We start from the raw sequence: 21,174 nt of genomic DNA, 5'->3' as shown, positions 1-21,174 counted from the left end.
ACAAGAAAAAAGTAATATCTGGGTTATTTAGCATTATTCACCGGTCACCATGCTAGATGATTTACAGTACAGGCATTAATTAACTCATGAGAACCACTATGTGACAGGACAGCGTGGACTTCACTCAGAAGTTGGCCTGCCAAATAGGAGTTTGGGGCTATTAGTTTGACCAATCAAGTAACAAGTAAATGGTTTAGGAAATCACCTGCTGAGCGTTCCACTGGCCGAAAGGGAAGCACAGAGAGGGTGAACCAACACAAAGCCCTTTGTGGGTGAAAAGGAGAGACGCTGGATTGGAACCCAAGTGGAAAGATCTGCCCATCCCCAGAGCCCCCATGCAGTGCAAGAACAGGGACGAAAGGGGTGCAGGGTGCAGGGGAGGGGTGTCCCAGGTCTGGAAAGGGGCTTGTGAGCCTTCCTCGCCTCGGGTGCACAGGTCAAGCCTCTTCCCTCCCGCGCTCTCACCCTCCCAACCTTATTTAGAAACCGTGTCCCCGAGACAGGAAGGGCGGCGGGCCGAGAAGCACGGAGCGTCCCGGCCTCATTTCCTTTCGAACCCCCCTGTGGAATTTCATTTCGTACGGTGAGGAAATCGGAGCGCGAGCCCGTCGGCTGCTCGGCTGCTCCGGGGCGCCTCCCCCACCGGGGCTGGAGACCGGCTGCTCTTGGGCGCAGGTCGCGCCGAGCGCGGGGCGGGGCCGGGGGGCCGGGCGCCAGTCCCACTGGCTGGGGGAGAAAATTGCTGCGAACTCGCGCTGTACCAGGCACCAGCTCTAAGCGTTTCAGGCTTTATCGCTAATCCCTCCCAAGTCACTTTACGGATGAGGAACCTGACGCCGAGAGGTTGGGCAATTTGCTCAAGGTCACACAGCGAGGATTTAAAGCCACAATCTGTGTAAATCCTAAATACCGTGTTCTTTGTGTTCATTATTTTGCTTGATACAGAGGTGGCCACAGGGTTGGAGTTGACAGCTGGAAGGGGAAGAACATGAAAGGGGCATAGATGTGGGAGCACTTCTCACCTGAGGGAGGAGGTCAGGTTGGCTGGGCAGGAGCCACGGGGCTCCAATCGACGCCTGGCCACAGTGTGCAATGGATCCGGGTGGGAGGACGCCGAGCGCCTGGAAGCCAAGCGGGGCGGGGCGGCTCTGGAGCGAGCGGGGGGGGGGGGGGGGGATCAAGCTGCGGGCCAGGGCCTGACCCTTACAGCGGGAGAGAGGCCCCGCCCCCGCCCGCCCCCTCTGCCCAAAGCGGCCTCTCATTGGACAGTCATGTTGTCCGTCCCGCCCCGCCCCCGCCCTGCGAACCTCCAGCGCCGCGGAGCGCTGGGGCGGTGAGAGCAGCGCGGCGTAGAGTGCAGGCGGGCTTCGCCGAAAAGCCGGACTCGGCCGGCGCCGGGTTCTGGGATCGCTGCCTGCAGCCATGACCCTAGCAGTCCGTCCCTCTGCCCCGGCTCCGGGCGTCTGATATCCCTCACAGACTCGTACAGCTGCTGGAGAGGCGGCCGCTGCCCCCTCGTCGCCCTTGGCGCCTTACTGGACTCCCTATCCAGAGCTGGGAGCAGCGCGGCCACCGGCGCCCCCGTGCAAACTGGGGGTGTCTGCTGGAGCAGACCCCGCCGCTGCTGCCCGCGGCTCTGGCCATGGCCTGGCGGGGCATAGGGCCGAGCGTCCCGGGGGCGCCTGGAGGCGTCAGCCTGGGGCTGCTGCTGCAGTCTCTCCTGCTCCTGCTCCTGCTCCTGCGGCCGGCATTGGGCTTCGGGGACGAGGAGGAGAGGCGCTGCGACCCCATCCGCATCGCCATGTGCCAGAACCTCGGCTACAACGTGACCAAGATGCCCAACCTGGTGGGACACGAGCTGCAGACGGACGCCGAGCTGCAGCTGACAACTTTCACGCCACTCATCCAGTACGGCTGCTCCAGCCAGCTGCAGGTGGGCGCCCCTACCCCCACCCCGGGAGGGACCCAGTAGATAGGGACTCCCAAACTCCTTCCTTGGAATCCTTGACAGATCGAGCCCCCTGTTCCCTTCCTCACTTGAGGGTACAACTTCTGGAAAAGTGATTTCCACTCCGCACCCCACCCCCCATTTTTTCTGTCCCTGTTGGAGACTAGAAGCCAAAACGTTGTGTAAGTCATCTGGCCCGCAAAAGAACCCATTCTTACACCCCGCCCTTCCGTTTTTCTCCCCTGCCCATGTCTGGCCAAGCCCCTAACCCCAGAGGAGCTGAGGGTTATCTTTGCCAAGGATTCCGGCAGCCACTGCTTGGTGGGCGAGTCCTGGCAGGGTAGCCAGTTGCACCTAAAACTTGGACAGAATGATAAGGAGACAGAACTTCGCCCTTCCAGGTCACTCATCGACCTCCTTTCTCCCTGTATTTTTAAGTGTAGGTTACCAAATAAAACATCGCTGCCCATTTTCTGCAGAATGCCCCCGTCATCACCCTGCACTCTTTAGAGGTCATACAGGAAAGAGTTGGCTTGAGTTATTTCTTGTCCTTAGGGTTGGAGGCAGGTTTAGTGTTTGGACAGACTGAAAAAGCTCCAGGAAGGTAGTTTGCATATCAGAAGAACTTTTTTCTTTTCTCTCCCCCCACCTTTGGGGGGCGGCAGTTATTAAAATGTTAAAACTTACATGTGTGTAATGATACAGAAATTCTTCCTACCCTATTAAGTGAAATTAATTTGCATATACAGTGTAGTTATAATTTTGAATCTACAACCAACTTAATGAGGAGATGGATTGGAATGAAGTTTTAAAAACTTAGCACTGGTCATGTTTTGGTTGGTGAGGCTGAGTGGCTTTAATAAAGCTAGAAAAGAGGGTAACTGGTTAAAAAAAAAAAAAAAAAATAGAGGCTAGAGTTGTCCAGACTGAAACCTCGAGAAATCTATAGTTCTGGCTGTAGAGAGATAAGAAACAGACTTACAGTTTACTTACCAGCTCATGTTTTTACATAGGTCATTTTAAAAGCTGGATTGTGGTTTCAGGAAGATGGTTGGGATTAGACCTGTTGCTGGTGAAATATCCCTGTGGAAGTTTCAGGACTTCAAAACTAGGTTCTAAAAGCTTAAGAAATGATCCTCTCACTCTCAGTTTGGAAACAGCGCATAGTTGACATCAGTGGCAGTTTTGCTGGAGAAACAGCTTTTGCAGGGATATGTATTTTTAATTACATGTATCCTGAGGAAGCAGCCAAGCTGTTTTGAAAGACAAGACTGGATCCCTTTACATGCTGGAAAATAGTCACTTGTAACTCTAGACTTCATAGACAACATCTGTAAGGAGCCAAGGAGACTGTTTATCAATGCTGGAGGAATTGAGGACAGCAACTGGACTCTCGCCTGCTGGTATTGCAATTTCAGAGACTTAACGTTTACATCTTCCTATTGTGCTTCATTATTATTCATTGAGGAAATGGAGCCAAACGAATCCCTGGAGACCAGAGAACCCCCGCCCCCCAACTCCTGTCTCCTCCTTGAGTCTAACAGAGTCTCAAATTAGTACATTTTCTGTTTAAATGTGGGATGGACTTTTGAAAATTAAAGTGGAAATTAGGAAAAAATAGAGCGGTGACAGGATCTATATTTTCTTACATTTATTTTTAAGGTGACCAGAGAAAGGAGGATAAAAGGCAAGCACCTGTCACCTAAGTGACCAAGTCACTTTATCAGACTCTGTAGATCTTTCAGATGGTAGCTAGAAGGAGAGGGATATTGGAAGTCAGTTTTTAAAAGTTTATTTTCATAAGTTTTATGTGAAAAGATTATGTAATTCTTCATAAATTTCTTACTTATTCATTCATTTATGTTCCTCTGAAATGAATTACGAAATCTCAACTAAGAAAACTGTGTAAAAGTGATGGATTATGAGGCACCGGTGTCTCAGGTCAGAGTAAACAGACATATTCCCAGTAGGCTGGCTTAAAGGTAGATATTGCCTGGAAGCGTTCACTCAGCTTTGTGCATTTGCTCAAAACCCCGCTCATTGTTTTCTTTGTTTGTGTCATTTCTTCCCAGTTCTTCCTTTGTTCGGTGTATGTGCCGATGTGCACAGAGAAGATTAACATCCCCATTGGCCCGTGCGGTGGCATGTGTCTTTCAGTCAAGAGGCGATGTGAACCAGTCCTGAAAGAATTTGGTTTTGCCTGGCCGGATAGCCTGAACTGCAGCAAGTTCCCACCCCAGAATGACCACAACCATATGTGCATGGAAGGACCAGGTGATGAAGAGGTGCCCTTGCCTCACAAAACCCCCATCCAGCCGGGAGAAGAGTGCCACTCCGTGGGAACCAATTCTGATCAGTATATCTGGGTAAAAAGGAGCCTGAACTGTGTTCTCAAGTGTGGCTACGATGCTGGCTTGCACAGCCGCTCCGCTAAGGAGTTCACGGACATTTGGATGGCGGTGTGGGCCAGCCTTTGCTTCATCTCCACCACCTTCACTGTGTTGACCTTCCTGATCGATTCGTCCAGGTTTTCTTACCCTGAGCGCCCCATCATATTCCTCAGTATGTGCTATAATATTTATAGCATTGCTTATATTGTTCGGCTGACTGTAGGCCGGGAAAGGATATCCTGTGATTTTGAAGAGGCGGCAGAACCTGTTCTCATCCAAGAAGGCCTTAAGAACACAGGATGTGCAATAATTTTCTTGCTGATGTACTTTTTTGGCATGGCCAGCTCCATTTGGTGGGTTATTCTGACACTCACTTGGTTTCTGGCAGCAGGACTCAAGTGGGGTCATGAAGCCATTGAGATGCACAGTTCTTATTTTCACATCGCAGCCTGGGCTATCCCTGCCGTGAAAACCATTGTCATCTTGATTATGAGACTAGTGGATGCTGATGAACTGACCGGTCTATGTTATGTCGGGAACCAAAACCTCGATGCCCTCACCGGCTTTGTGGTGGCTCCTCTCTTTACCTATCTGGTGATTGGCACTCTGTTCATTGCTGCGGGTTTGGTGGCCTTATTCAAAATTCGGTCAAACCTTCAAAAAGATGGGACAAAGACAGACAAGTTGGAAAGGTTGATGGTCAAGATCGGGGTTTTCTCAGTACTGTACACAGTTCCTGCAACCTGTGTGATTGCCTGCTATTTCTACGAAATCTCTAACTGGGCGCTCTTCCGGTATTCTGCAGATGACTCTAACATGGCCGTTGAAATGTTGAAAATTTTTATGTCTTTGCTTGTAGGCATCACTTCAGGCATGTGGATTTGGTCTGCCAAAACTCTTCACACGTGGCAGAAATGTTCTAACCGATTGGTGAATTCTGGGAAGGTAAAGAGAGAAAAGAGGGGAAATGGTTGGATGAAGCCAGGGAAAGGCAATGAAACTGTGGTGTAAGACTAGCCAGCTTCCCCCACTGTCCTCATTCTGGGGGAAATTATGTGGTGGATCTCAATTTAAACAAACTAGAAACACTTTAGCACCCCCACTGTCACCCCACCACCCAGCATCATAAAAGCAATGATTTTGCTGCAGACTTTGGAATGATCCAAAATGGAAAAGCCAGTTAGAGGCTTTCAAAGCTGTGAAAAATCAAAATGTTGATCACTTTAGCAGGTCGCAGCTTGGAACGGGGAGGTACTGCTTAGATTCAGATGTGGTGCTTGTTTGCCCCTACTGGGTGGGATTTCAGCTGTGGGTGGATAACGTATGGGGAGAAAGATTAATCTTTTAAAACTCTTTTAAATCTTAAATAGTAACTAGGTCTTTCAGATAGCAAAGTGATCTATAAACACTGGAAACACTGGGGTGGGAGACGTGTTGCAGAGTTTGGTAGTTTGGCTGGTCTAACATAAACATCTTCTGGCCTACACTGTCTGCTGTTTAGAACTCTGGAGCGCACTCCCAAGAGGTGGTGTCAAAATCCTTCAGTGCCTTTGTCATAAAACAGAATTGTTTGAACAAACAAAAGTACTGTACTAACACACGTAAGGTATCCAATGGATTTCTCCCTCTCTCTTGAATTTCAACATCCCTCTTCTAGGCAGCCCCTGTTTTCTTCACTAATGACTCGAGAAAAATTATTTTTATAGGAATTTTTTTTGCACTGCAGCATGCCTAATGAGGGGGAAAGGAAAGGTGATTCACTTTCTGACAATCACTTAATTCAGAGGAAAATGAGATTTACTGAGCTGACTTCCCTTACCGACCCCAGAGACCTATTGCATTAAGTAATGTTAAGCAATTGGGACTTAAAATATTTTAGTTTGTGTGATTGCATCTAGGCAGACGCCAGTCTGGAAGAACTGAAATGTTAAATTTCTTGGCAACTTTGCATTCACACAGATTAACTGTGTAATTTGTGTGTGTCAATTACAATTAAAAGCACATTCTTGGACCATGACATAGTATACTCAATTGACTTTAAAACTGTGGTCAACTTGCATTCATAGTGTGATAGTGCCTTTCCCCCGTGTAGCATAAGAATGTTATCGGAGTTTGGTCTACTTACCACAATGGAGACTTATTCAACTTTGCAAAGGCAACTAAGGACAGCAGATCCAAATACTTGGTGCATAATTGTTCCTTAGTAATTGGCAAAGGCTCCTTATAAGATTTCATTAGAGGCAGTGTGGCCTGGAGTATTTATATGGTGCCTAATGAATCGCCAGAATGCCAGCCAGAAGCTGGATTGGTTAGCAGGGGATATGGTATAGACCGTATGAAATGAGCTGCAAGGTCTAACAGCATGGGTCTTAATTGCCTTTGCCGGGGTATCCAAAGCTTTTAAAATGTATGCTTTAAGTCCCTCACAAGGGGGTACCCTCTAGCAACCTATCAAAAGTTGCAGTTCTTTTAAAATTGCAACTGGCCTTTCTCTTAACCTGCCTTAGGCCTTTTAATCACCAGATCTCTGGGACAAGCTGTTGTACATGTCACAGGTTGCTCTCCTCGTATTTCATACCTGTCTGCTTCAGCAACTGCAGTTATTTATTGATTCATGCCTTGTCCGTTTAGGAAGAAAGTGCTTCATGTTTTGTCCATCATACTTCATGGAGAGACATTTCACAGGCTCCAAATCATCCCAAATAAGTGGTCAAATTCTAGGAATATAAACTTTTAAAAAGTGGGGTTTTGTGGGTTTTGTTTTGTTTTGGTGTTTTGGTTTCAGCTTTATGTCTACGACTTGACCTTTTTCCCCCACACCCTTTGTTTTTGTGAGTTACGTAGCTGCCTGCGATCAAGATGCACATAAGGCCCAACGTGTGTTCAGGAAGGAGCATCTTGGGGCGGGTGACATAGAGACCTCCATGAACCTGGGTGGCCCCTGATGATTTACCCAGTCTAAGTACCTAGGCTGGACTAGGGCGTAAGGCTCTAGGAGCATGAGAACTGGTCCCTGGAAGGGCCAGTTGAACTCCTGAATGAGCTGCCTATGAAATATGAAGTGGATACGCCCTGGGCTGCCTGCAGACAGTTCCCATAACTGTCCAGGGCCCTGGAGTGTGCACCCAAGGGCAGATTCTGCCCTTACTCACGCTCTGCGCTGGTGTCTTGGGAGTTGTGCAGTGACTCCGGCCCAGGAAAGGGGTGGAGGACCAGGCAGTAGCTGACTGCTATTGCTGTGCAAGCTCTTAATGCAATTCTTGGTGATGCTTCAGTGATTGTGGGACCAAGACAGCACCCTCCAAAGGGCTAGGCAAGAAGTGGGTGCTGGACGTGTATCATCAACAACCATGACAACAGCGTGCCCTTGGGTGACCCTGGCTACCTGCATTCTGAGTTCTGAAGCTAGTGTACTGACAATTTCTCTGTCCTGTCAGTCACTTGCCTTTTCAGGGAAGTTATGTCTGAGCAAGGGGGCTGGCAGTTCAGACTAGTTTAGTAGTCTTAGCAATGTTACGGAGTTGTTAGGCCTTCCCTTTCATATTCCCGATGATGGAGAATGTTTCCAGTCGCCAGGAAAAGAACCTGGTGACTGAGGAGCCCTACCAATGCCCTTCAAGTGACTTTGTCACTGCCTCACACCTTTTTCACTATTTCCTTCTCACACATATCTTCCTAGGTCTCTCTCCCTTTCCAGGATTCCTTCTAAATCAGTGACAGAGAGCATCAGCTTTGCTTCATGACAATCTCCATATAAACCCCCTAGGACAATCAGAGTAAACCCCAAGGACTGAGCTCAGGCATCTACTATGGCCTTGGGCATAGGAGCGTCAGGGCTTGGAGTGCTCCATGGGACTTACGCAGGTGTATTTGGGGACAGCAGCGTGCTGAGGGGCAAGTTGCCTTTCTCTGAGATCTAGAATGAGTATGTGTGACTGTAATTTTCAAGAAAAGTCCTCAAACTTCCAGATAGTCTATTAAGCACAGCTCAGGGCACCTCTGCCTGACCTCGTCTTTGATAAAACTCCTTTGTCTTGCTTCGTAAAAGCCAAACCTTGGGGCAGAGGAACGCTGTGTAGGGTAGAAGTGGCCAGAACCACCTGGTTGAACTACTCGGCTGATCGTATCTTTCTTCCTTTATGGTGACCCATTTCCTGGTTGCTGGGATGGCTCCTGAGCTGGCACAGCGCCCGGAAGCCTGAAACCAGGGAAAGGTGACACTGTTTCCTGAGATGTTCCCTTACTTTCTTCTCTCCATCACCCCCTCCCTTGTACTCCTTAAACCTAGAACCAGAGAAATACCCTTCTCAGATCCTGAACTGTCTGGCCCTTCCTGACATCTCCAGCCCTGTGCTCACAGAATTAGGTGTCTTTGGTATTGAGTGCAAAGTGGGGTCATGGGGCACCAAGATGGGCTTGGCATCCTCAGTCCTGAAAGAGCAGGCACAATTGAAAGAGATTTCACCAGGGTGGCATGTCGGCTGTGGGGCCCATAGCAGCAGTTAGGAAAGGAAACCAAGAGGGCACAGGCTTTGGCAGGAACTGCCTAACGTATAAAGTCCAGCCTGTGACGGAGGGCATCGGAGAGCGTGGCTATTCCTGTCAGTCCTGACCAGTCCCCAGACAACGTTCTTTGTTCTTTTATTGTATTTGACTTCATAGTCCCTGTCTGGGTTTGCAGTATGTCTGGCAAAGGACTCCCAGTTATCATTTTCCCTTCATGCCTAGGTCAAAGATCTTGAAACTCCTGAGGGAGCATTTTGCTCCTCCAAAGGGTCACATGCTGAAGCCCCAAGTAATAGATTTTGTTCCACTGGCGCCTGGATAGAGCTCTCTGTTACTGTCTTTTGCCAAGTCCCCCACCCCCACCCCAGCATGCCTCTTCACCTGATAAGCACATTTGCCCTGGTGGTAACTTGTTTTTCTTTCTCATTTGTCTTACTTCCCCTCTTTGCAGCAGCCAATTCCTAGTATTCACCCAGGCAGTTGGTAGAGAGTCTTTGGAATCCCTTAGGAACCACATCCTCAGAGCCTTTGTGCCTTCCTGATCTCCCAGAACATTCTGTTAGTGACCACTGTCATCCCAGAAGGCTTCGGAAAGGGGCTAAGGGCAGCTCTGCATCACAAAAGTTGTGCACACTTCAACATCCTGCAAGTTTAACAGGCTGAGGCCCGGACTTGACTGTGGGCATGGGGAGAGGTAAGTTGCTTTCTAGAGCTTTCCTAGTGGCCATCCAGGTGGTTCTGAGTTTCCTCTACCTCACAGAGATGGTGTGAGGCTTTGGAAGGCCCGAAGATGAAGGCCACTTTTCTCTTCCTAAGAAAGATAAACCAAGTAACGATCCCAGTCTGCAGAAAGATCAAATACAGTTAGAGTTATATTGGGCCGCAGTCTGACTAGTTGCTCTCTGGCGTTTTCTTGGAGCCTCATGCCTCTCCACAGCTCCAGAAACCCGGAGGCAACCTTTCAGATACTGATATAGAGGTACCAGGCAAACCCTGCTGTACACGCCCTGCATAAATTGCTGAATTTCAAAGGAAATAGACCCTCCTTTCAATGATGTACAATAGTGTGTCTGCATTGATGTCTGTACTGTAAATTTCTAATTTATCACTGTATTAAAAAAAACTTGCTATTTAATTTTTGTATTAAAGGAAAATAAAGTTTTGTTTATTAACTGGTGTGTGGTTTGGTATGTTTTTGAAGGTATATGATAGTCCCTGGGAAGTATACATACTCAGCACTGAGAAAGGGATGGATCAGTTTGTTTGGTAGATTGAAAAAAATGCTCTTTTGGCTAGTGCTATTTTTTCCCTGTGGGATTTCTCCTGGGTCATCAAACCCCTACAATCTAAAGTCAATGTAAGCAAGTGGATCACATGATACTTTAGATGTAGCTAAAGTTCCCAAGCTGTTACCCCAATGACACCATCCCCCCATGGTATTTCTGAGAGTGGCCATCTTTTCCTTTGAAGTTTAGTCTAGTGTCCTGAAAACAGATTTCTTCTTGCTGCTGGAGCTCCAAGCCTCTTACACAATGGTTCTGTTTTGTGTATATCTCATCATTCTGGCAAAAAAAAAAAAGTCATCTTGGGCTAATTTTCTAAGTTGGGTGGTCTCTGCCCCTATATCCAGAGAAGTCACTGGACAAAGCAGCTACGTTAGCATTGGCGTTGAGATGTGGTTCAGTGGTGGAGTGCTTGGCCAGCATGTGTGAGACTCTGGGTTTGATACCCAGCACTGCAAAAATAAAACAAAATCCATCAGGACATTATCATCATCTCCACTAATATGGACCACACAGAGAACAGGAGAGCCACTGCCAATACAGATATCTGCTGATGTCATGGCTGAGATGTCCCTCTTGATTTGCTTTAAATGCTTGCCACCTTTTAACTACATTTGAATACCACCCTGCTTGGGGGTGAATAAAAAGCTCTGTACAAGGATTTGCAATACTATTCTCCTTATCTGCAGATTTCTATTACAATTTTATCGCAAACCCAAATGAAGGGAGGCATGTAATTTAAATTCTCTTCCTTGTAAGTCAGACTGTGTTTCTCATTTCATTACCTACTCATTAAGTAGTTACGAAGTTAAGGGAAAGTCAACACAATCTGGAATGAATTCATAATAATCCCTTGCACTTGTAGAAACACTTTCCAACAGAAAATACCAAATGCGATTTTGTTTTATTCTCAGGGTGTTTCTGAAGTAAGTAGGGTAAGCATTGCTTGCAGAGAGAAGCCAAGACTTTCTGAGGGTGAAAGTAACCCAGTGGGACATATGGAAAGCCAGATTATATCATGTCAACCTTGGGATTTTGTCTTTTTTCTATGTGAGATTTTGCTCTCATTTAATATTAATATTTTGAGAGGTTGTATTGTGTCCCCTCAAAATATGTGTTGAAGTCCTCCTAATCCTGGCTATCTATGAGTATCACCTTATTTAGAAAGGGGGTCTTGGTAGATGTAATTAAATTAAAATGAACTCATATTACAATGGGGTCTACCTTAACCCTACAATTGTTATCCATCAAGTAGAGGTACACATAGACACACACAGACACAGAGGGAAATGTCACATGATTAAGAGTTTGAAGTTCTGTAGTTATAGGCCAAGAAAGAAACATTGAAGTTTGCTAGAAGCCTCCTGAATGAGAAAGGGGAAGACATAAAGGATTCTTCTAGGAGTTTCACAGAAAGAATCATTATTGATTTCAGGTTTCTAGATTGCAGAGCTGTATGACTTGCCAGTAGAGATCACTTGTTATGGAGACTCCTAGGGAACTGAAACAAACTCATCCTTAAAATCCATTCACTTCATCCATTCACAAGGTTCATTTGAGACTAAGTGAAGACTGACAGGCATCCCTCTAATGAGTCCTGCCCATGAGTTTTTAGGGCTTATAAAACATAATCCCTACAGTACATAGTTTTATCCATAAACTGGACACCTCTAGAGTAAACTCCATGATCCCTGACATTCAGTTGGTTTGAAATGAACTTGTCTGATTTCCCACCCACCTACCTAACCCCAGTGGGAGATCTGTGTGTAGGGCCAAGACCCTAACTGGAATGCAGGCTAAGGATTTTCAGCATTTCTGTGCTGAGAACTGAGTTTTCCCTTTCCCATTTTAGCCTCCACATGCGATCATAATTTTAAAGTTGATCTGACTCTTGACCAAAGAGGTCAGCCTTGGTCTCTTGTTTTTGAAGGTTCTGTGCCCAGAAATAAACTGCACTGGGAGAGGGGCTCAGTCTTCTAAGTTCTCCTTCTCTAGGCAGCTGAGCCAGCAGGATTGATAGGGTCTACCCAGGGTTCTGTAACTATGTTGGCCTTGCTGAGGTTTCGTCCAAACCGCTTCAAAATGGACCTTGCCATCACCTGAGGTTCCTAGAGAGCCCTGGCCTCTTCCTCTTCAGACTCTTTCATTCTAAGATTATAAGATCCATGGCTCAATTGATCAGCAGCCTTTCATGGCAAAAGATTCTGACTTCAGTTCTCACAATGAGAAAAGATAAAATGGAATGAATTTCATTCCATTGCCCATGAGTTGCTTGATTTCCATCAGCTTCCCACCAGGATTTCTGTCACCACTGAGAGGGAAGCGTTCTTCCTCTGAGGACTATGAGTTTGAAAAAAAAAAACTAGAAAAGAAAAGGGAATCGCATGGGAAAAGATCACAAATTCTGCTGCAGAGCCTAAGCCCAGCATCTACATACACATTGTGCATAAGCCTCCAAAGAGGGCGAAGTTGTTTCACTTTACATAGATACTACAAAGAGACAGGGGCCAGGGCTTCTGGGAGGAAAGGAGGTAGTGTGGGCTATGAGACATGGAGAAGAGAGTGGGATGAGAGCGGGGCCTTGGGAAGGGGGTGTGCCCTCCTGGAAGCCACCCCTGCTGGCAACAGGCTGTCCCCCTGAGCCAGGTGTCACAGCCAAGCCTCTTTTTCCCATAGGGATTCCTGCTAGATGGACAGGGAGGAGGAACAGCAGAAAAGGCTGGGCTTGCCTCTGGTGTTTACTAATCCTGACAGATTAGGTTTCTTTTTCCAAAGGTTAGCTTTCTGGAGCCATTTCTGTTCCTGTCTCCAGAGGCTGTAGTTTCCCCAAACAACCAGTTTAAGGCAAGCCAAAGAACAGTGGAGTACTGTGTGAGACTTAGACTCGCTCACATCCAATCCTGTTTTCACCCAGGAACGTGCTTGATCTTGCGGCCAGGCTACCTTTCTAATGAGAGATTAAATGATTGGGTAGCCAAATTTCCTGAAAGGCCTGAGGATTGATTGCATCATTCCATTTGCTGTGCAGTAAGTAGCCAGGGTATAAATCAGGTGATAGAGTGAAAATGCACAGAGAAAAACCAGACATGGTTTTGCCATTCCCCTCTCACCTCTCTGCCTATGCATGTGCGCATGTATGTGAGGAAGGGTGAGGAAGGGTGTGTTTTCCCCTTGTCTGGAGTGCCCGTTCTGTCTTTCTCAACTAGCTTCTGTGTATTCTGTCTTCGGGATTGAACTCCTGTTTTCCCTCTCCTGGGAAGATGCCCTTGGTCTTCAGACTTGTCACTTCCCATTTTCTTTTTTTTTTTCCTTTTTGTTTTTTTGAGACAAGACTTCTCTGTGTAGCTTTTTGCACCTTTCCTGGAACTCACTGTGTAGCCCAGGCTGGCCTCGAACTCACAGAGATCCACCTGGCTCTGCCTCCCGAGTGCTGGGATTAAAGGCGTGCGCCACCACCACTATTGTCAGCTTTGGTCTTGGTTTTGAACTCTGGGGCCCTTCCTGTGCCATCTGAAATGGTGTGCACATGCATCCATTTGCTCCCTAGATGAAGCTCCCTGCGGACTCCGGGCAGCCAGCGTGTTTTCTCTACATGCTTCTGCATCCTAGTGTTGCAGCTGGCATGCGGCACATGTTTCAAGTGTATCTGGTAGGGAAGAAAGAGGAAACATGGGAAAGGAATTAGAAAAGGGGAGGAGCGGGTGGGAAAGGCAGGGGCTTGACCAAGTGATGTGAGACTAGCAGAAGGAAACCAAAGGTAACTAAAGCCATTGCAGGGCAGGATTTTATGGAGAAATGCTAGGATGCTAGCCTCAGAGGATATTCCAAGCCTCAAAGATGGGTTACAGAATAAAGATCTGCCATCCAGTGTTACCTATTCTAGGTTTCTGTTCCTTGCCTTTTCTTCTTCGCTCTAGCAAGTATTTGCAGAGTGTCTCCTGAATATTCAGCACTGGAATAGGCCAGGAAAAGAGAGAGCAGGTGATTCAAAACAAAACAACAAAACAGAAAACCAAGCAAGACAAAGTCCAGCTTTGAGTCCCCAAATGCAGATCAAAGAACAGAAAAGGAACTTAGGTCGTATTAACAAGATTTAAACCTGGAAAAACCACTGCTTTGGAAATGCTGGTTGAACAGCAGACTGAGGGTCCATTGTGGGCCAGCCACTGTCCTGGAAAGTTACTATGAGAAACATCTACCTCCCTTGACCCCTCCCTCAAATTGGTGCAACTAGTTTGTCATACCTATGATATCATTTCTTCCTGACCTAAGTAAGCCTCAAGGCTTTGTTGGTTGTAGCTTAGACAGAATGGCTTCCAAATACCCAGCATAATTTAACCCTCTCTCAGCTGCTCTTATCTCGCCATTCAAGTTTTTCTCACACAAATTTGAAGAGGGAAGGGAAAAAGAAGGATGAGGTGTAACAGAGACCACACCTCTTAGAAGCTTGGTTCTGTTCCTCCTAGTTGCCCTCTATATTCAATATGTAAAGTATAAATGCTAAAAGCTACCCCTGATGTGTCCAGTTGGACATCCTTTCTAAGTAACATGTTGATTTATAACATTTGTGCCCAGCAGGACATTTCTATAGGTGAGTCTGCTTTATGTCTTTGGAAGCTGCTTCTGTCAATACTGTCACGGCATAATTCTAGAACCCCAGATAGATTGTTCTAGACACGGTAAAGGAAGTACATGCCCATCTGTCCTCCTTTACCTAAGTGAAAGGATAAATGTGTGAATAAACTTGACCCTGTGTTGCCTGGAGGTAGGCACAGGGCACCAAGTCATTTCAGCATAATTGAAGCCTGAGATTCTTGGAGTAGGAGGGAACTGGAGCTGAGGCCAAGTTGTAAAAGGCCCTGGAGGTCATATTCTCTCCTGGCTTAGAACAGGGGAGTCAGTTGGAAAGCAAGACAGGCCCATTTCTATGTTGGTGGCCTTCTGGGCTTTTCTCTTGCTGCTGTGTGGAGTGTGGGCTGGAGAGCAGGCAAGAGAGAGCGTGGATGAGAAACTGTGAAGGCAGAAAGGAAGGTGCTGAGGGATGCAAGGGGTCCTGGTCAGCAATTTCCACACAAAACACAACCGTGTCCTTTGAAACCATGTTCAATGAACTAGACCTTTATTTCTAAAAGGTACCCCCCGTGTCTCAGAGGTTAGGAGTTGTTAGCTCTGTTCATCTGATACAGTGGACTCAAGTGAACAGCTACAGATTAATAACCTGCAGAGTCGCAGGGGTTGCAGAACTGACTGGGGGGTCCTGGGGCGTGGGTTTGTCTGTGCGGTGTGATACTCCTGTACAGCTGAGGGTCTGTGGTGCAATGTGTGTCAGTGGAAGGCACCCTTATGGTAGAGGATAATGTTTAGTCTTTTATGGAGTGCGCAGGGACCCACCAGCAACACAGGACTGGGGAGTTTCCTGCCAAACTTATTTCCTGGAATAGTTGACACAATTTCCTATTAAAGCGTTAATTTAATGGAGCCTTAATCCCAGTCATCTCCTATCTAGATTTTCTTGCTTAACAGTTTCTTTGCCAGCCAAAGCTGCAGTGCCTGACAGAGCCTCCGAAAAAGATATCATGGGCACACACCTTTTTCCTAGCTCTCTTCCTTTTCAATCCAAAAGCCTGGATAACATTTTCCGTAAATGAATGAGAACCCCACTTCCTAGGTATCTTTGTTTTTGTAAACCCCCCTGCCTCCCAATGGCAGATCTTCCTTTTGGATTTACATCAGCATTTAGCTAACTTCCTGAACATTTCACTCATTTCCTGAGCCTATTCCAAGGAAGGGAAAACATCCTCCTTCAGAAATAAATGCAAATAATCGCAGAGATTATTTCTATTGAATAAATAGTGTTAATGCAGTGAAATTTCCTGTAAGACGTAAATTTACCATGGATAATTTCAACAAAATATATTTTGCATGGCCTAGGAGTTTCTCATTGTATCTGTGGGTAATCTGAGGAATTGTAACCATTCTGTGAGTTAAGTAAGTTTCTGAAGAGATAGGTTACACACAGTTGCAATGCTTCCTCTTGATGACTTTTTTTTAAACTGAGAAATCTGAACACTAGGAAAATTGTTATCTTTAGGTCAGAAGTGCTTCTGATTTTGTTTTTTGAAGTTTTTTGTTTTTTTTAAATAGGAGTCTTCTGACACCTACTGGTTAAGAGAGGTAGAACAATTTCAGGGCAGACCGATTTAAACCCTGCATCCCAGAAACAAGCAATTTCGTTTGTTTGTTTGTTTATGCCTTTTTTGGAAGTAAACACATTCCTTGAAAGCGCTTCTAAGTACCTGAAAACCCAAGAATGCTGAGGCAGGGTGACAGCTAACTTTTCCCCTATGCATTTCCCATCATTCTCTTTCCTCTTGATTGACACTTCCTCCCCAGAGCCAGACTGCCTTCTAAGAGTTAAACTGGCTGCCTTTTAAGAGTGGATGAAAAATGTGCTCTTAGAAGGAGATGCAGGGAGGGAGCAATTTGAGAAGGCCTCTTCCTATTCAGCGGTCTATTAGTAGAGAGGAGCAATCATTTTCTACTGGTGCCATCTCATGGACATCTTCAAGAGGAATTTTAGGTCTGCTCATCAGCTGCCATTTTGAACTGCTTTACCTGCGAAGTGTCTGGTTTTCTGAGGAAAAGGGTGAGAGGTATCTCAAAGATGGTGTCCTTCATTTACCTCCCGTCTGACCCCGACCTGATAGAAGGCTATGCAAGACAGGCGGATATCTGACCTCCTTGTGCCATGCACACAAAATGATCTAGTAGTGCATCACAAGAGGTAACATTCTTCCTGAGGTCCAGCCCCTTGGTGTGATGTCCAAAGTCTGAAGTCTGGCTGTTCTTCTATTCCAACACTTTCCCATGCCCTCTTCTTGTGATCCAAGCAGCTCCAACTGCTCCCAGTTCTGTACTGCCCCCGTAACACACACACACACACACACACACACACACACACACACACACACACACACGCTTTGACTCTGCCCTTCCACTGTCCATGCTGATCCCCCTCATTCAGAAGACATCCTGTGACATCTATTCAATTCATTCTTCAGCTTTCTGTGTTCTGTCCTAGGAAACTTTCATGGTCTGACCCAGCATAGCTGATGACACCCCCCTTTGCATTGCCTCCCAGCATCTGTAATTGCTTGTCATATTGCGTTATACTGTTTCTGTGTGTTTGCCTCCTAGACATCTGTATGTCTCGTGGACAAGAACCACTCATCAGCTGACACGTTGGCTTGTCTAAAAGCTCCACAAATGTTCACAGATACCTAAGCAGCAGCTGTTTGTGGTGGTAGATTGTTCCACTTGGCTACAGTGTTTTAGTAGAAGAAAATTATTGTGGGACAACTACTTCAATGAGAGAGCTGGAAGTCAGGTGTCTAGGTCTTCCAAAGCATTGGTAACAATAATTGTTATAAATGCTCATCAGCCTTTACCCATTGAGGACTAAGCCTAAGTTTCTATCTAGTTGTAATATGGCCACATTCTATAGTTAGAGATCCCACCAGCTAACAGTTTACTAAGATCTGGAGTCATTTCAAGAATTCTTGAATCGTTTACAAATCTGTTTCCCATGCACATGTGCCTTTGTCTCTGGTAAGGTGTCTATCTCTTTCATAGACAATGCTGTGGTGTTGGAAGACTAAATACCAGTGATTAAAAATCTAAAATAGTAAGGGAATGGGATGGTCGAGCTGAAACAGGGATGGAGTGGGAAAGCAATGAGAGAGATATCATGGTGGAGGGAGATGTCATGGGGAGAGATAGAGAGAAACCTGGTGCTACGGAAGTTGCCAGGAATCCCCAAGGATGACCCCAGTTTGGACTACTAGATATAGTGGAGAGGGTACCTGAACTGAACTGGCTTGCCTCAGTGATCAGATCGGTGAATACCCTAACTGTCATCACAGAACTTTTCTCCAATGACTGATGGAGGCAGAAGCAGAGATCCACAGCCAAACACCAGGCAGAGCTCCAAGAGTCCAGTAGGAGAGAGAGAGAGAGAAGGGATTCTATGAGCAAGTACATCAGGATCATAATGGGGAAACATACAGAGATGATAAAACCAAACTAGTAGGAACTCATGAAAGCTGGATCAATGGCTGTGCAGCCTGCATGGGACTGGACTAGGCCCTCTTCATGGCGAGACAGTTGTGTAGCTTGATCTGCTTGGGGGGTCCCCTGGCAGTAGAATCAGAACCCATCCCTGGTGCATGAGGGGGCTTTTTGGAGCCCACTACCTATAATCAGATACCTTGTGCAGCCCTGAGGCAGGGGGAAGGGCTTGGACTTGCCTCTACTGGATGTGCCTCCCCATGGGAGGCCTTGCCTTTTTGTGGGGGGGTGGGTTGGGGAGCAGGATTGGGAGCAGGAAGAGGGAAGAGGGGGATCTTTGATTGATATGTAAAATAGATAAAAATTTCTTAATTAAAAAAAGAATCTGAAATAGGGGCTGGAGGGATGGCTCAGTGGTTAAGAACACTGGCTGCTCCGCCAGGGAACCCGAGTTCAGTTCCCAGCACCCACATGGCAGCTCAGAACTGTCTAACTCCATTTGCATGGAATCTGACATCCTCCCACAGACATACACACAGGCAAAACACCAGTGTACAAAAATAAAATAAAAGAATCTGATTTAGACACCTACATTTGATCTTCACTGGGTCTATGGAAGTTATCCTCCTTTTTCATGCCTCAGTAGAGAGGTTCAAAGTCTAGCAAATTTCCTTCCATTGCCCTTTGTTGGGGCATACCTTCAGGTCCCAGTCTGTGGTTTTAAAAGATTTTCATTTTAAGAGGATTTTGGCCATGATGTAGTTGTACTGCATTGCTAATCCTCAGGTTCTCAGAAAGAAAACAGCATGGTTTGAACTTTTTTTTAACCTTGACTTTTATTTTATGTGTATGGGTGTTTTGCCTGTATGTATGTATTATGTATGTATGTATGTATGTATGTATGTATGTATGTATGTATGTATGTGTACCAGGTGTATGTAGTGCCCCTAGAGGCCAGAAGAGGGTGTCAGATCCCCTGGAACTGCAGTTAAGGATAGTTGTGAGCCCCCATGTTGGTACTGAGAACCCAACCTGGGTCCTCTGGAAGAGCAGCCAGTGCTTTTAACCAGTTAGCCGTCTGTCTAGCCTGTGATGTGAACTCTTACCAGCTCAAGATTTTCCAGATGTCCCTTTACTGGAAATATTACTATTCCTTAATAAAACTATGGGGGTATGCTGGAAAAGTCACATACAGAGCACACAAGTCCCACTCAGGTGACACACACCAAGTTCTTGGTAACAACAGAAACACTGCATGCAAAACTGATCATTGAAAAATCCTGCCACTGTAGTCTTGGCCTGCACACTGCTCTGATGGGTCTCTTCTCCAGCAGAAGGTACTGCAGGCAAAGCCACTGAGGCTGGCAGATCTGGCTTCAGGGGTGAATGACCAGATAGTCATTCAGGGCTTCACTTATTGGGTCATCTTGCCAGCCCAGAGTCTAATATTTTTATTTTATACCTGCTCTTGCAAATTATGTTGCTGATCATTAATGGCTTCATATATCTGAAGCAGCACAATGTAGTAGAATAAGCATAGGCTTAGACATTGACAAGTGGGGGTTCAAATACTGGTTCTACAACTTCACAGCTGTGTGAACTTGGATAGTTTAAACTCTCTGAGCCTTACTGTCCCTATATTGGATGTAGTTATCTGGTTATTATATTATCTAACTTTTATAGTTGCCATGGCAACTAAACAGTATTTGATACAGTAACTGCTAATGGCTGAGAATGACAAAAGTGACTTGCAAACAAGTAATCAAGGAGAAACAAAACACATTAGTACAAAAAGCAAATCAAACGAAAAAGTCAGATATGTAGCATGAATCTTAACAGGTTTTATTAATAAAATCAAACCCAGGGCCAGGTATTGGGGTAAATGCTGGAAGATCAGAGAAGCAGAACAAGCCACAGCCACCTCACCTTGCCAATTCCTCAGCTGATCCTGTTTCCTCAGACTGGATGCCTCTCAGCTGAACTGTGCTGCTCAAAAGCCTAAAAGCTTAACCAGTTCCAGTTCCTGGTCCTCACGCCTTATATACCTTTCTGCCATCACTTCCTGGGATTAAAGGCTCACTTCCTGGGATTACAGGTGTGAGTCACCATGCCTGGCTGTTTCCAGTTTGGCTTTAAACTCACAGGGATCTAGATGGATCTCTGCCTCCCAAGTGATAGGATTAAAGGTGTGTGTGCCACCTTTTTCTGGCCTCTATGTCTATCTAGTGGCTGTTCTGTTCTCTGACCCCAGATAAGTTTATTAGGGTGCACAATATTTTGGGGAACACAATACCACCACACAGATATATCAGCTCTTAAGGCTGGTAAGACTCCTAAAAACAAGCTCCTAGCCAGTGTGGTCTAGGCTTTACTGAGTGTCTTCACTATTGCTTGCTAATAACCGGGACAAACTGAGTTTGACCCCTGGGACCCACCTGGCAGAAGGAGAAAACTGACTCCCAAAAGTTGTCCTCTGACCTCCGCATGTGCTCTCTGGCGTGCAGTACATGTGTGTGCACACCCACCCACCCCCTCTCTCTCTCACACACACACAATAAATAAATGAAATAAAAATTGTAGATGATATTATTTTCCACTGTAATATACCCTTTCTTCTATTTCACTTTGAAAGCCCCTGAGGTCAGACATTGTATCTATTGTAAGATTTGTCACAAAGTAGTTGGGTTTTGTTTTATTTTGTTTTGTTTTTGTTTATTTATTTTTGATAGGGTCTCATGATGTAGCCCAGGCTAGCTTGAATAAACGAAGGCCAGGGAGACGGCTTGATGGGTAAAGTGCTTACTGTAGAAGCATGAGGACTTGAATTCAGATCCCCAGTACCCATGCCAATCCCCCATGGGGGTGGGGATGGGTACGTGCCTGTAACCCTGGCAGGGAGACGCAGAGGCTGCAGATCCTTGGGATTTACTGGTGAGACTGTTCATCAGTAAAAGTGCACTACAGGTTCACGGGGAGACCT

The 21,174-nt window shown here is 46.1% G+C and overlaps 1 protein-coding gene across 1 annotated transcript; it reads left to right on the top strand.

Annotated features, from left to right (window-relative positions):
* Nucleotides 1-1,326: 1,326 nt before the first annotated feature.
* Fzd4 (frizzled class receptor 4) lies at nucleotides 1,327-10,016 on the top strand. The gene is made up of 2 exons (XM_059271722.1): nucleotides 1,327-1,933; nucleotides 4,021-10,016. The coding sequence occupies exons 1-2, from the start codon at nucleotides 1,643-1,645 to the stop codon at nucleotides 5,347-5,349; spliced, it is 1,620 nt and encodes a 539-aa protein (XP_059127705.1). The 5' UTR covers nucleotides 1,327-1,642; the 3' UTR covers nucleotides 5,350-10,016.
* The last annotated feature ends 11,158 nt before the right edge of the window (nucleotides 10,017-21,174 follow it).

The sequence above is a fragment of the Peromyscus eremicus genome, chromosome 1 (genome assembly GCF_949786415.1).
Source record: "Peromyscus eremicus chromosome 1, PerEre_H2_v1, whole genome shotgun sequence".
Taxonomy (NCBI): Eukaryota; Metazoa; Chordata; class Mammalia; order Rodentia; family Cricetidae; genus Peromyscus; species Peromyscus eremicus.
Note: the sequence above shows the minus strand (reverse complement) of the source record. Positions and strands in the feature narration are given on the sequence as shown.

Excerpts from the sequence above, each read along its gene's own strand:
- Fzd4 (XM_059271722.1), top strand. The coding sequence starts at position 1,643 with ATGGCCTGGCGGGGCATAGGGCCGAGCGTCCCGGGGGCGCCTGGAGGC. Across the intron at positions 1,934-4,020 it reads GCTGCTCCAGCCAGCTGCAG|TTCTTCCTTTGTTCGGTGTA; the intron begins GTGGGCGCCCCT and ends ATTTCTTCCCAG.